General features: G+C 36.0%; 1 protein-coding gene across 1 annotated transcript; it reads left to right on the forward strand.

The window, feature by feature from the left end:
- The first annotated feature begins 52 nt into the window (after positions 1–52).
- Positions 53–9,502, forward strand: rnf152 (ring finger protein 152). The gene is made up of 3 exons (XM_051093257.1): positions 53–154; positions 5,855–5,962; positions 6,317–9,502. Exon 3 carries the CDS (start codon positions 6,418–6,420, stop codon positions 7,006–7,008), a length of 591 nt encoding a protein of 196 aa, XP_050949214.1. The 5' UTR covers positions 53–154; positions 5,855–5,962; positions 6,317–6,417; the 3' UTR covers positions 7,009–9,502.
- Positions 9,503–14,753: the final 5,251 nt, after the last annotated feature.

Genomic DNA, 14,753 nt, shown 5'->3' on the forward strand with positions numbered 1-14,753 from the left:
TCGCAGACGTCGCACGCTATTGGCTGCGCCGTGGGAGTAGCATACCAGAGAGCGTTTACAGTACAGCCTTTGAAGAAGGCAGAGTATGACAGATGAGGCTGCTATGCATGCGATGTTCATCGTCTGCAAATGAAAACACCTCTTTATATACAAGGTGAGTTTTTCCCTACTCTTTTCAAACAGGTGAAACTACTTAGGTTTGCTATTTGTGCATTCGCACTAAATTTGTTCTGAGATCTCGTTAAACTCTCAAAGAGAGTTTACAGCCAATAAAACCTGTTTGGATCAGTTTGTTCCATTGCATCGATGCATATTTGCTGCATTACGTTTCAACCGCGGTTTTTTATAACCTGCACCTAGCGTGTAACTTTACTGGAGCACGTTTTGTGTTCAAAGCAAGTTCGTTTTTGAATATTAAGTTTTGTGTTTTGCTGTATTTTGTTGTATTATGCATCAGTACAGTACAGTACGGAAGGAACATGCTCTTTTACTTTGCAGCAGGGTTATTTTGGGCAGCTTTCTGTCTTTGTTCCGGTTTATGTCTTGTTTTGATTGTTTAAAGGCACGCCACAATGGCCGCGTGTCAAAACATAGTGAGCTGCCTATCTAGGCAGCATTTCTACGCCATACATGCGTGCTGGATGCCCAGAAATTTAAGCAGCTCACCCGGTTTTGAGACCCAGCCAGTGGCAACTAGTCTAAATATGCCTGTTTTTGAAAACAGACGTGCCCTGATAATGCCTGTACATGTCACACGGTCGAAAATATGTGGGTTATCTTTATAAAACCCAAACTTTAGCTCACAGAGTCTGTTTGTATGTCATTCAACTTCAACAAAAATGTTGATACCAGAGGCTGTTTGACTTTACTGTGTCCTTGTGACTTCATTAGTGAATTCCTTTGATATTATCTTGCATTATCTCATCTCAGTGCTTTGCTATCAGACACTGCTTGATCCACTCAGCATTCGGGTTACCTTTTCTCTACACATTTGGTTTCTTATTAACATGGGTTTGTGATGATGATCTGCATGTGCTTTAATCACTGTAAGAGTTCTGTTAATTTGACACTGTGTACAAAGTTAAACGCTTATCAGCTTCCTGTCACAAACACACCCTGCTCAGCTGAAGTCCGGCGTGTTTCATTTAAAAAATAAACACTGATGAAGATCTGTGACTTTGCTGCATGAATTATGTGTCGCTGTGGGATGTTTCACACTTCTGCATTGTTTACACAGGTTAACGTTAGAGGTGGTGAGTTGTAACACCAACATCCCACAGGCGTCTTATGTTGGATGAAAAAGAAAAGGCATCAAAAAGTAAAGGCCAAGGGCGTGCATAAATAGCACCCCTCCCCACCTACTCACATCAGCACATTGCCCTTGAGAAATGCCTCACGGCATTAGTTTTTAAGTGACGTTTTTCATTTCCCCCTTTTTTTTTTTTTGACAAATCCCCTGATTCAGCTGCATCCATCAGGTTGATGCTCCGCTGTGGCGCACAGCCGACGGTTTGTTATCTGCTTGTTTCATTGTCTTAGTTTTGAAGACGTCAGACTGAAGATTGACCCTCAGTAAAGCTTCCACCCTGGGATTCATGTTTGTTTAAAGATAAAACCGTAAAAGCATAGTTTCACATTTGATAACATCTTGTGAGGCGCATCTAGTGTACCAATCCAATTGTATTTCTTTAGTCATGCACTTGATCCTCTGTAAAAGTAAAAGTAAAAAAAAAAAAGCAAAAATTTCCAGTCCGGGCTGAGTGAAAGCTAGCTTGCTCAGCATAAAATGAAAGATTTATGCCAGTACAAAAGTGAGAACTCAAAGGACGTGTTCTCAAGGTTACACCTTCTCAAATATTTCATGTGATTTAGAAAATGTGCCCACAGGACGTTTAATAGATTGGCACGTTTTCTCCCCTGTGTGCCGTACTAGAATTGCTGAAGGAAATTATGCAATGTGAAATTGAGCTGGAATGGTTTTCGTGGTCCCTGAAATACTAAGAAGCACACAAATTTTGTGTGAGCTGGATTCGTAGCATCCACATTTGTTTAATTTCTGACGCACTGTAATTGCACCAATTTGATGAGGATGAAATGATCATGAATTCAAATGATTAACTGGGCTTATTTAGCGAAAACAATTACACAAAAGCCCCTTAGATTTATTAGTAAATTAAAAGTATTCATGTCTGTAAGTCTCTAAAGCCGTCTGTGAGATTGCTGTAATGCGTTTTGATTGGAAATCCCAAAGAGAAAGGAAATATTTCCGCTTCTCCATCACAAGATAATGTGCACCTAATAACGGATAAGCCCTGAGGGGCGTCCGTCCATTCATGGCACAATAGCAGGCTTAATTGCATTATTAATTATTTTCCCCCTCAAGGGAAGGAGTGGAATTATACTTATATGAGCAATTATGTACATGGTATAAACCTTTGAACTTGAAAGAGAAGAGCACTATGCGATAACTGTTTTGTTTTGCATGTCATGGTCACGTGAGCAAATTATCATGTTATGGCTGTGAGTGTAACAGGAAGTCTGAAGTGAAGCTTGTGAGATGTGGCCACAAGTTATTTAACTTTAACTTAGTCACTTGATAACTGTTCATTCTTTTCGCAGGTGATTTGACGTGTAGTACCGGCAGGCTTCATTTCGCCTTGAATATTCCTCCCTCAGTGACAGGCATTGAGGCAAGCAATTAAAATGCATATTAGCTGTACAGTACCTGAAGGAAACAAATGCCCTCAAATAAATTTTAGATGAGGTTAGAAAATATTTTTAAGCTCTGAATTGGTTAAGGTCAGAAGGAAGCTTGAGTGCTGGAGGGCTTTTGAACTCTCATTCACTGGTCAGCTTCATGCATGCTAATAGTCATGTGTCATGCAGGTTTCAGAAATTGTGCCTACGGGTTCAACTAAACTAGGTCACATTTTGCTGTTGCTTGTAAGGGGAAGTTTTTCATCCAGTGAAAATTTTCTACTCTCATTGTGTGTGCACATAAATACTCCAAGTGGATTGTAATGGCCATTGAGTAGAACTGCATTTTATGGCAGCAAAGAAACCTTGGTTATATTGATAACAGAAAACATAATGTTAATGCATTTTACTTGTGTAGTGTCCGTCCATACTTAAGGAGACACAAAATTCCATGTTGTTATTATCATAAATAGTAAACTGTTTAAGTGAAGACAAAACAAACAGTGCATAAATAGAAGAGGAACAAAACAGAGAACAAAAGAGCACAAAGACGCAGATTAGCAGTCAGGAGTGGAGGAGTACTAGATGTGTCATTGGGCGAGGTATGTCACCCCCCCACATTATGTGACGCGTCTTACACTGATTGAGACGCACAAAGTGATGAGCATTTCTCATGCTACATCAACTTGTATCATACAGCAACAATGTAAAACAAAATATTGTTTCTGGCTAAAATATTTGAAATCTGAAAAATGTTAAAACTTTCACATGCTAAAATATATTAAAAAATAGACTTGGCAAAAAGTGCATTTCTAGTCTTGAAACACATTTTTAACAAATGCAAAATGTGTAGTTTGTAAAAATGTACAGTTTGTGCAATTTTAATGTATTTAGTACATACCAGTCAAAAGTTTTTGAACAGTAAGGTTTTTTTTTGTTTTATGTTTTTTAAAAAAGTCTCTACTTCGTACTTCGCATTTGATCCAAAGTACAGCAAAAACAGTACAACTGCGAAATAATATTTTTACTATTTAAAATAACTGTTTTCTATTTTTTCAGTATCATTACTCCAGTCTTCAGTGTCACATGATTCTTCAGAAATCAATCTAATATGCTGATTTGCTGTTTATTATTAACCTGAAAAACCTGAAAAAATTATACTCAGAAAAGTTATACTTTCATAATAATAATAATAATAAAAATAAAGCAAATCAGAATATTAGAATGATTTCTAAAGGATCATGTGACTGAAATTATGGTGCTAAAAATTCAGCATTGAAATCACAGGAATAAATTACACTTTGAAATATATTTAAATAGAAAGCAGTTATTTTAAATAGTAAAATATTTCAAAATGTCACGGTTTTTGCTGGATTAAATAATTGCAGGCTTGGTGAGCGAAAGAGACTTATTTCAAACAACATTAAAAATCTTTTACTGTTCAAAAACTTTTGAGTGGTAGTGTATACAGAACAATAATTAGGAAATATAAGTAACTAAAATGACATGTATGTAAATATTTTGTATCATTTACAGGGTATAGAAATATATTTTGGGACATTTTTGTATATTTTGAAATATCTGAAGTATGAAAAATTGCTGTACAGTGTATGGGTATAAAGATTGTACATAAATTGCCATTGTGTAAAACCATGATTATTAAAAATCATTTCACTATTTTCAGACATACTGTTTTCCTGATTGGTTTATGAAATGTGATTAATGCACAGCAAAATGACTTCATACTTGAATTGTGCATAAGTAGATGGTTGTTGCCATTTTATGTTAATATTTTGATTATTTCACAAAATATTGTTGCAGATTCTGCAATGATTCTTAAACTTACCTCTTGATATGACAGTTCCCTAGTAGTCAGTCACGTTCGATGTTACGTCCATCCTTCAAAGAACGTGGGTTACAAGAGTAACCAAGACGTTTCGTAACATGGGGCATTTATATATTTATTTATTTCTATCATGGCAACTCTCTGAAGAATTTAGCATGTATTTGGTCTCGGCAGAATAGATCTGCTATGCTGCTGATCTAAACCCCTCCCTTAGCAGATCTAAACAGGTGGAGCTGGGGAGGTGGAGGGAATCAGAGGAACTATAAAAGCGTACTAATGTAAAGCAGCAAGCTCATTGGCTGCGTATGCAACATTAACCAATCAGTTTGTGCCAAGTAGTTTAATGCCATGGATATCATCATTTTCATAGAATTTCATGAAAGAACTTGCAGTGTTTCCCCTGCCATTATATTAGGGGGTCATGTAAACTTTATTTTCTATATAGCGCCAGATCACAACAGGCGTCATTTAAGGTTACCTTTCCTATAGAACAGGTCTATACCTTGTTCTTTTATTTAAAAAAAAAATGTTATTTATCTTATTTACACAACGGCATGTCTAAAGTTACGTGGTCACGGGTCTACAATTTCTCCCCTGCTAAAAGGCGGACGGGATCGCGGAGTCCATTCATAAAAACGGAATTTACTCTATAGCGCGGGATGCTGCAGAATTTGTCAATTTTTGGTTTAATAAATCAAAAGTAGGTCTCTCACTTAATTTGAATCGCGATATGGACTAGTGTCTGTGAATATTAACGCAACAAGACGGTTTAAATATGAATCCTCCATGATCCGCTTGGCTTTATGAATGAATGGCTTTATGTAAATTTTACCGTTTCATTTGAGAAAATTAGCATCATACCGTAGTGTATACACACAACAACTAACTGGCAACCTGTCAAAATAAAAGTACAGTTTAACATGTAACAGAAATGTATTAGTCTTGTATTACTTAGATTATTTTTATTGCTGCTGCTGCTGCTTCAAGTACATATAAAATATGCTGCACACGTACCATATAAAATAACCTTTAGCAGATCTAAACAGGTGGAGCTAGGGAGGTGGAGGGAATCAGAGGAACTATAAAAGTGCTAATGTAAGGCAGCAAGAAAACTTGGAATCCTAGGGAAATATTAAATATGAATTAAAATATGAAATATTATATGTTTTCGTTTCACGTCAAATTTCTCTTCATTTAGGGCACAACTGGCACATTTATCCTCATTCTCCCTACTTTAAGAATGGATGAATTTTAAGTTAATGACCTATTTCTTTTGTTCTTTATCATCATGCATTTTCCCTTATTTTACAGAGCTATTTCATCATTAGATGGGGAAGGATATTCCTGTGAACTGCCTTTATTTCCAGCTGTGCTCATTGAATGATTTAAAACCCTGCTTGGATCTGTGCTAAACCCATGGTAAGAATCACTCCATGAAGCAATCAAGTCATTTCACATAATCATAGAATTAATCACAGATAATCAACCAATTAAGTGGCTCTGTTTTCGGGTTCACATACACGATTTAGCCTCAGTTCTTCACCGTCGTCGTCTAGGCTTAGGGTGACTGTGTCAGTCCTAATCCCTGCTGATTTGTTTACATATCCAGGACGTCTACTTTGAAGTCAAGCCTGACAAGAATTTCGATCCAGCTCACAGCTAGCGCATAATAAATGAAGCCCTCTGCCCGCACGTGTATGCGGCAAAACTTCTCCCCTGGATTAAATTCTTGACAGTCTGTTTTGATGCAACATATTTGTCTCGCTTTCACAGGCAGAGCCAGACGTGGATTAAACACCTTGACGGCCTGATCAACATCGAGTGTTTAACAGAAAAGTGCATTGGCGATACAAAAAGCCACATTTTTAAGAACGATGGAGACCTTGTCTCAGAACTCCAGGCTTGAGTGCCAAATCTGTTTCAACTACTTCAGCCACCGGCGACGTCCCAAACTCCTCCACTGCCAGCATACCTGCTGCTCCGTGTGTCTGAGCCAGATGAGGCTCAGCCAGAGAGAGCTCCGCTGTCCTTGGTGTCGTTGCGTGACGCAGATCCCCGTCGGCCTTTCGGTCTCCCATCTTCCAGACGACCCGGAAGTACTTTCTATTATCAGTCTATCTCACTCCTCGGAACACACTCCTATCTTTATACACTTACCCAACAGCGGATGCTACCTGCTGCCCGTCCCTCTGGACACAGATGGGGTATTGCTGCCCGGACAACCGACGTGCCATTTTGGCCCTAAAAGCTCTGGGGTCTTAAACGTCTCTGATGGCGGGAGCCTCATGCTGGGAGACGACACGGGTGAGGAAGGGATGGAGGAGGAGGTTGCGGTTAAGACCACAGCATGGACTGGGGTTTGCACTGTGTTACTTGTGGCGTTCATTTTGATTTTTCTGCTGGGTATTGTGTTGCATAACATGTCTTGCGTGTCCAAACGCTTCACTATTATTTCCTGCGGATGAGAACAGTTAAGCAAATTCAGTTGTAAAGGACCAACCAATATGGCCTGAAATCTCTTGTGTGATTTCAAATGTGATCGTGATTGTGTACATCACATACGTTGACTATATATGGTAGAAGGGAAGGAAGTCAAGGGCTCAATCTATGCAATTTGTGATATTTCAAAGACTATGAAAGCCCTGCTTCATTAACTTGTAGGGAATTTGTTCAATTAATGTGCAGAAATGTTGTTAAAGAATTTAGCAGTATTGACTCCATGTATTTGCATGTCTTGTATGTACCTGAGGGAAATTAACTTGGTTTTTGAAACTACAGTAGAGTTGTGTGTTATTGACAGTCTGTAGGGGTTGTGCAGTTTGTGGCTGAACAATAAAATGTAGAAATGAAATTAGATGATACTACATAGCTGAACTGCCTATATTGCTGTATGTATTTGATTGCTGTATGTTTTAAGGTGTTTCAATGTAGCAGGTTGTTTAAAATGCCACAAATCAAATGTTTTTTTTATAGTAACAAACTGTTCCTTTTTTTTTTTTTACTCATGGGTTTTGACTTTGCCTTCAATTAAATGAGTTAAAACATCAGTCTCGGATTGATTTGTGACATGTATACTTAATACAAAGCAAATCAATACTAATATGATACAAACCTTTTCGCGCATTAACAAAAAGCTGCACAAATACACTACCATTCATGTCTGGGGCCAGATTTGTTTTTGTTTGCTTTTTTTATTTTGATTTATTCAGCAAGACTACATAAAATTGGTCATATTTAAAATGTAAGACTTATACACTGATACAAAAAATAATAATAATAATAATTCTGTGGAACTTGTGGAACATACAGGTTTGGAACAAGGATGAGTAAACAATGACAGAGTTTACATTTTTTGGCTGAATTATCCCTTAAATGGAAGGTTATCGCACACTTGTTTCCTTAAGATTATTAATGATGTTATCAGAAACTTGTTTGACAGTAAATTAAATTAGATTTCTCATTATTAATAGTTTATGTTTTTGCTTTAGGCTTGAATCAAAACATGGTTTTGATTTAATGTGTCTAATACATGTACGTCTAAGTAATTTTCTGAATACCACATTTGTACATTGATATCCAAATGTGAGATGAGCTCTGGCCCAGTGTGGCTTCCCCATATGCATCAGAAACTGTCAACACCCATCACATTTGATTGATTGACAGTATTTTTGCTTTTTTTTACATATTGTTTCTGAAATGATATACCAGGGGCATAATGTCTGGATATCCAGGGTATGCACAGGGACCTTTTAATTAAAACAAGGGAATGTATTCGTAATTTTGTGGAATAAATAAATCAATAGACTGCATGTCATGTACAGTGCTCTGTAATTTCTTGTGTGCATTTGTTACAGAGTGTTTTCATGACACGTCATCACTAAACATAAACAATCCCTGATAACACGCCTACATGTCAGAGACATCTATTTGACGTCTACATTTACATCTGCAAGATGTATTTTTTAGTGTTTGCTCAACTGCAATACGTCTATAGGACGTTTCCTATCAGATGTCTTTAAGATGTTTGTAATTTAGAATGTATGTAAAATTGACATCTTACGGACGTCTGTCAGATGTTTGTACACACCAGATGCTTTCCAGATCAAGTGATCTTTAACAGACATCTTGTAGATGTGCGTGTGCTTTGTGGGATGCCACTGAACTGAAGGAACTTGCATATTTTGCTGATTATTGCTGCTGGAAATGGTCAATTATTGTCATGTTTTGGGCTGTACTAATCGGTCAGACCGGGAGAAACATTTGGAGTACTATAGACTATAGAGAAGAGTGCAAAAAACTGTCTAAGGGCGTCTGTGGTTGGCCAAACTGAACCAGGATTTCCAGGGCAAGAATCTCGACAACATTTGTGTTCGTAACATTTGTTATCGTTTCTGGTCAGGTAGGTGAAACATTAGGCTAGTATCTTAATCGATACTGCATGTACATATCTTTACCGCCTATTAACTTTAGTTAGTCAAAATATTGCACCCCTTCCTACTTATTAAGTCCTTCTCTATACATCTAGCTTTAGCAACACCTGCACTGTTTTAATTATCTTTCCTTCATTTTAATTCTCTTTTATCAAAAGACGAAAGACAATACTTTTTTGTGGCATTTTTGCCTTTTATTAGGATAGGACAGATCAGAACTGGCACGAAGTGAAGTGAGAGAGAGATATGGAGCGGGATCGGGAAAGATCATCAAATGCTTTTGTATTATATTTTTAAGATTCTGTAAACATGCACTGAAGCCTTTGGATGCTGCATCACATCTTGCTGGCTTTGAATCGTGAGTTTTTAAGTATTTAAACCAAGACAACAACAACACAATAATCAGTTTTAGCTCTGAGTTTATTGCATTTCATTGAATATCATTTAATGGATTTTTAACTTTTTGGTGATTTATTTTCCTCATTACTTTGAATATGGATTTGATATACTATTATGGTTTATAGCAGGTGTAAACAGTGATTAACAATCTTTACTAATGAAGGGCGGGGTCGGGTGGGGTTGCTATAAACAATTAAAGATCATCTAGAGAGAATAACCACCCCGAACTCCTGTTGTCAATCACCGTGTCACACCCCCCCACCACCGCACACAACACACTACACCACATCAGTCATTTACAACACTAACCGGCCCCCCCTGCACACCTACAGACCACCACAGCCCAGCAGGGGGGGCAACTATACCAACTTCACGTGCTTTTACATACCACAAGGGATCTAAACTTAAAACTTGATGCAAACACGTGCAGGTCAGCAGGTAAAGTACCACGGTACAGAGAAACGTGTCACATAAACCGCAGAACTTAACCTCTGACCTTACCAAGAGTCATTTAGAACGCTTATTTTCTAGGCTCTTTATGACGTCATATTAAGTAGTCTCGGAAGGATTTTTTAAAAATAAATACGTAATTTCTCCAATTTAAAAGACTCACCGTCATTGCTGAAATATTAAAAACCAACATAAATACCAAGAATACTTGTAAACGTGGTGTTATGTTTATTTTTATGTAAAGTAATAAATTCCCTTTTTTGTGAAAGTCACATAAACGTTTTTTAAAAAAAAGGATTTACGATAAACATTTTTACCACATTTGTTTTGTTACTTTTCGAATGTGTTGAGTTTAGCTCCAACCCTAATCAAACACACCTGAACCAGCTAATCAAGTTCTTACTAGGTATACTTGAAACAGGCAGGTGTGTTGAGGAAAGTTGGAGGTAAACTCACTGGCCCTCCAGGAATAAGTTTGGTGACCCCTGGTGTAGACATTGGTATTGCTGTATTTTGTAAATGTTTATTGTGTGTGATTGATGCTATGGGTTGTATATGTTGTGTTGTCTTTTAAATTTGGACCTTAAGTCTGTAATAAAGATTGACTGACTAACTGAAACAATTTACATATTTATTATTTGAATGTGATTTACATAAATGAATCTTATATAGGCCAAGTGGAATTATGAATAGACATGATTCGAAAAATCATGTGATATGAAAGACAAATATCTTGTTACAATTGACAGTACATGTTGTACTTTTAATTAACAGGTTTAACCGATTCAGCTACACCCTTTTACCGCAGGTGCATAAAATCAAGTATACAGTCATGCTGTCTTCTTACACAAACATTTACATTAGAACACAGTGTACCTTTTCTGTTCCAGCATGTCTGTGATGACACCATTGCACAACAATTAAATAATTCTAGCAGAGTTTTTTCATTTATGTACGTATGTATGTATGTATGTATGTACATTTATAACACTACACTTTATTACTATGGAATTAAATTGCAAAAAATAGTCATACTAGCTACAATAGGGTTTTTTTTGTTTTTTTTTAATGTAGCCGAGGGAGTTATGTTTTGCCATCTTTCTCTCTCTGGCTTTCACTTTTAATAAATTGCTTTCTCCTATTTTGGGAAGTCATGAAAATGCAAAAGTGGATTTTTCTTGTTCACTGTTGGAGAAAATTAAACACACAAATCATATTTTCTATGACCTCCCACACAAAAGCCCATTAATTTCTAACACATGAGAAAAAAATTAATGCTTTGGTTAATCATAATTATAATAGAATTGATTTAAGTTAAAATTATTACTATAATTCAGTCAAAGTCAAAATGATAAGATAAAAAGTTATGAATTTCATAATTATGGCATAGATTGAAATTATGACAGTCAAAATTCTGTCACAATTATATACTGATATCTCTCTCTCTCTCTCTCTCTCTCTCTCTCTCTATAATTTTTGACCCATGGTCACGTCATTGACCCATAAATGTAAAAAAAAAAAAAAAAGATTTGTTATCTGTCATTTTTTCTGTTATTTAGAGTGTCAAAATATCATGTGGTGCGACCGTTCAGCCATAACTGCATAACTGTTGTTTTGGAAATTCTTATTAATTTTCTGCACCATTTGGCATGATTTCCAAAGTATTTTGTAATTCTGTATAAAATTGCAAAGCATTTGTATTTTTATTTCCATCAAAGATAAGACTTGATAGATATGGCAATTTGCTAATGACCCATGGAAGCATCAAGCAGGTTTGTAACTCTCTTCTTTAACAGCTGGTAAGTCAGATACCTGGTCAGATCGCCCGTTAATCAAACTCCTGGCAAAGGGTCAACAGAGCAGCCGAGATTGGGCAAAGTTTAGAAATAACTGGGGCTAGAGAAATGCCAGCAGTTAATGCCATGTGCTGCACTTTTCACACATCTCTTTAAATAGATTTTTAATGATATAAGGCATTTGCGGCATTTGGAGCGACCACTCATCATGCGGTGTGACCAATAATAAAAATAACTGTAGTACAATAAAAATAAATGATCTGATTTCTGTGGTTGAAACATGAATCACTACAACAGATGCTTAAGTGAACGGTATTTTTAAAACATTTTTATCAGATTTATGCAATTTTCAGGAAAAATAAGTCTGCTAACTACATTTAAAAAGCCAACTTTAAAATTATAAAACAAAAATATAAGATCATTATTTACAAAAACTCAAAATAAATGCAAATACTTTGTTTCTAAACAAACTAAGAACATCTAAAAAAAAAAGGTAAGCATGTTAAGGAAATGAATTAATTTCATGGTTGCACCACATGACATTTTTTTAAGGCCATGGCTAATTCTTTGAGATGAAAAAACACTAAAATCACTTAATTTTAAATTTTAATATGAACTTACGTGTACACAACGTTCTTAATGTTTAAACACAACAGATATTATTATTTTTGTCAAAAGCCATTTGTTTTTGTTTTTTCATAATTGTGACTTTGCTTGTCATCTCATTTAGCAATTATGAGCCACACTGTAAAAAACAATTTGTTGAGTCAACTTAATATAATTTGTAACCTGGCCGCCTTAAAATTTTAAGTTCAGTCAACTCACAAAAAGTTTATTCAACTTGAAATGTTAAATTATACTAAATGACAACTTAGATATTTGAGTTGAATCAACTTAAAATTTTAAGGCAGCTGGGTTACTTACCCATCTGTTAAGTTTAGCAAACACAAATATCTAAGTTGTTACTTAGTACAACTTAACATTTCAAGTTGACTAAACTTATTTTAGTTGACTGAACTTAAAATTTTAAGGCAGCAGGGTAACAAATTATTTTAAGCTGACTCAACAAATTGTGTTTTTTATTTTTTACAGTGCATGCTTTTCATTCTGCTACAGTTTACTTCTCTATTTCAAACTCATAAATGTAAAAAGGCTACATACAATGTAGAAAAAGTACATAAAAAACAAACAAACAAAAAGGAAAATGTACTGGTCATTTTATGGACATTTGCGTTAACTCAAAAACACAATAAAATGCTGAGAAAAATTCAAAATACAGGTGAAACACCTGTAATATATCAACACAAAAAATCCATCATATTATTACAGTTTATTGTGCCCTACTTTTACAGACTTTCTTTAAGGGTGCTTTAAAGACCGTGCCTGTACATAGTGAAACGGCTTTGTTTTGGACAAAAGCATCTGCTAAATGAATAAACGTGTGCATGTAGAATAGTAGCAGCTGTTACAGCAACAAAAGAAGGAAGCACATCTTGTTAATCCCATTGCCGTGAAATCAAATAGTTCATAAGAAAATCTGGGTGTGGTGTTCACAGCACCCTCCACATTTTTTGGCATGTTTACTGTGTCAGTATGCATATTTAGAGCTCTGCCTAACAATGCCAAAAGAGCACACCTCATTTACCTCGGCCCGCATCTGTCAAAATGCTACAGAACGGCATGCATTTGCTAAAATCGTGCAAAGCGCCAGGCAGCACTGTACATGATTGATGGTGTTGTCCACATGTCGGTTTCTCCTCTAACTTTAGTAAATCACCTATGCAAAGGGGCCTTTAACAGGCCATTAACACACAACACTGACACAATCCATCTTCACAGTCACACACGCTCACAAATCCTCTTATGCGCTGCACAAGGATGCTGTCATCTGCTTTTGAAATATATATATGGGAAAACTATGGATGAAAAATATTGTCAGGACAAAGAGCTTGGGATAAAAAGGGTAAAAAAATCATCAGCTCTGGCCGATTTTCAATCTTAACTGTCAGCTGTAGGCTAGAAGACAAACTAATCCAGGCATGTGCTGCAGAAGTCTAACTTCAGAGCTACCTGCATGCTATATAATCTTATTACTAATGGAGCGAGAACAGCAGGTGGTATACAAATAAATAAATAAATGCGTAAAATCACTTTCTCGCAAAATTCCTTTTGTGTAGGACAACGAGTGAAGCATGAAAACCAACAAGCTGCAAACAAATTCAGTCTTACAGAGACCAAAAATGACTCATGTTAATTGGAATATGCTATATATATATATGCTATTTAAATATGTTATAAGGAATATTTGACTCTTCTACAGCATTCAGTATCTCTTAAAGTAGTAATTTAGTAGCTCTAGCCATTAGTAGATCCTTCCAGCAGGAGGCACTGGTAGACTGCAAAACAATTGAGCAGAAGACCTGAGCAAGTCCACTTTCCCTTCAAAATTCAGTCTATTTGTACATCTTGATTAAGAGCAGGTGCAATTTAGTCATGATATATAAGGAATGACTCATCTTAAAGCAGCATGTTGGTTTAATAAAAATCAGCAAGTCATCATCTATTCTCTTTGGTCAATGTGGCTCTGCTATTATGTCTTTCAAATCTCATTTATAATTTAGTTCAGATGTTCATCCGTCAAAAGCTACAGGATTTGTAAAGGAGATCACGTATAGCACACTTTACCTAGGCGAAGAATAAATTATTAATAATTGCTAATATAAAAAACGTTCAAAGATATATTAAAAATAGAAAGCTGTAAATTCTTTTGCTCACAGTGCTGTATGTATTGTGCAAGCCTGTTTCCGCCACTGAATTTAAAAAAGGATAATTGCGATTTTTTTTTTCACAATTCTTAATTTTTTTCTTGCAATTGCAAGTTTACATCTCGCAATTCTGACTTTTTTTCTCCAAATTATGAAATATGAACTTGCAATTGCGATTTGTGAGAATTGTGAGAATTACTAGATATAAACTCACAACTGTGACTTTTTTCCTCAGAATTTAGAGTTTGTGTCTTGCAACTGTGACTGTAACATGCAACTGTGAGTTAATAAATCAGAATGGTGAGATATAAACTCGCAATTTTGAGAAATAAAGTCAGAATTGCATGATATAAAAACTCGCAATTGTGAG

This window comes from Labeo rohita, chromosome 2 (genome assembly GCF_022985175.1).
Source record: "Labeo rohita strain BAU-BD-2019 chromosome 2, IGBB_LRoh.1.0, whole genome shotgun sequence".
Classification (NCBI taxonomy): Eukaryota; Metazoa; Chordata; class Actinopteri; order Cypriniformes; family Cyprinidae; genus Labeo; species Labeo rohita.

Coding starts and splice junctions, on each gene's coding strand:
- rnf152 (XM_051093257.1), top strand. CDS start 6,418: ATGGAGACCTTGTCTCAGAACTCCAGGCTTGAGTGCCAAATCTGTTTC.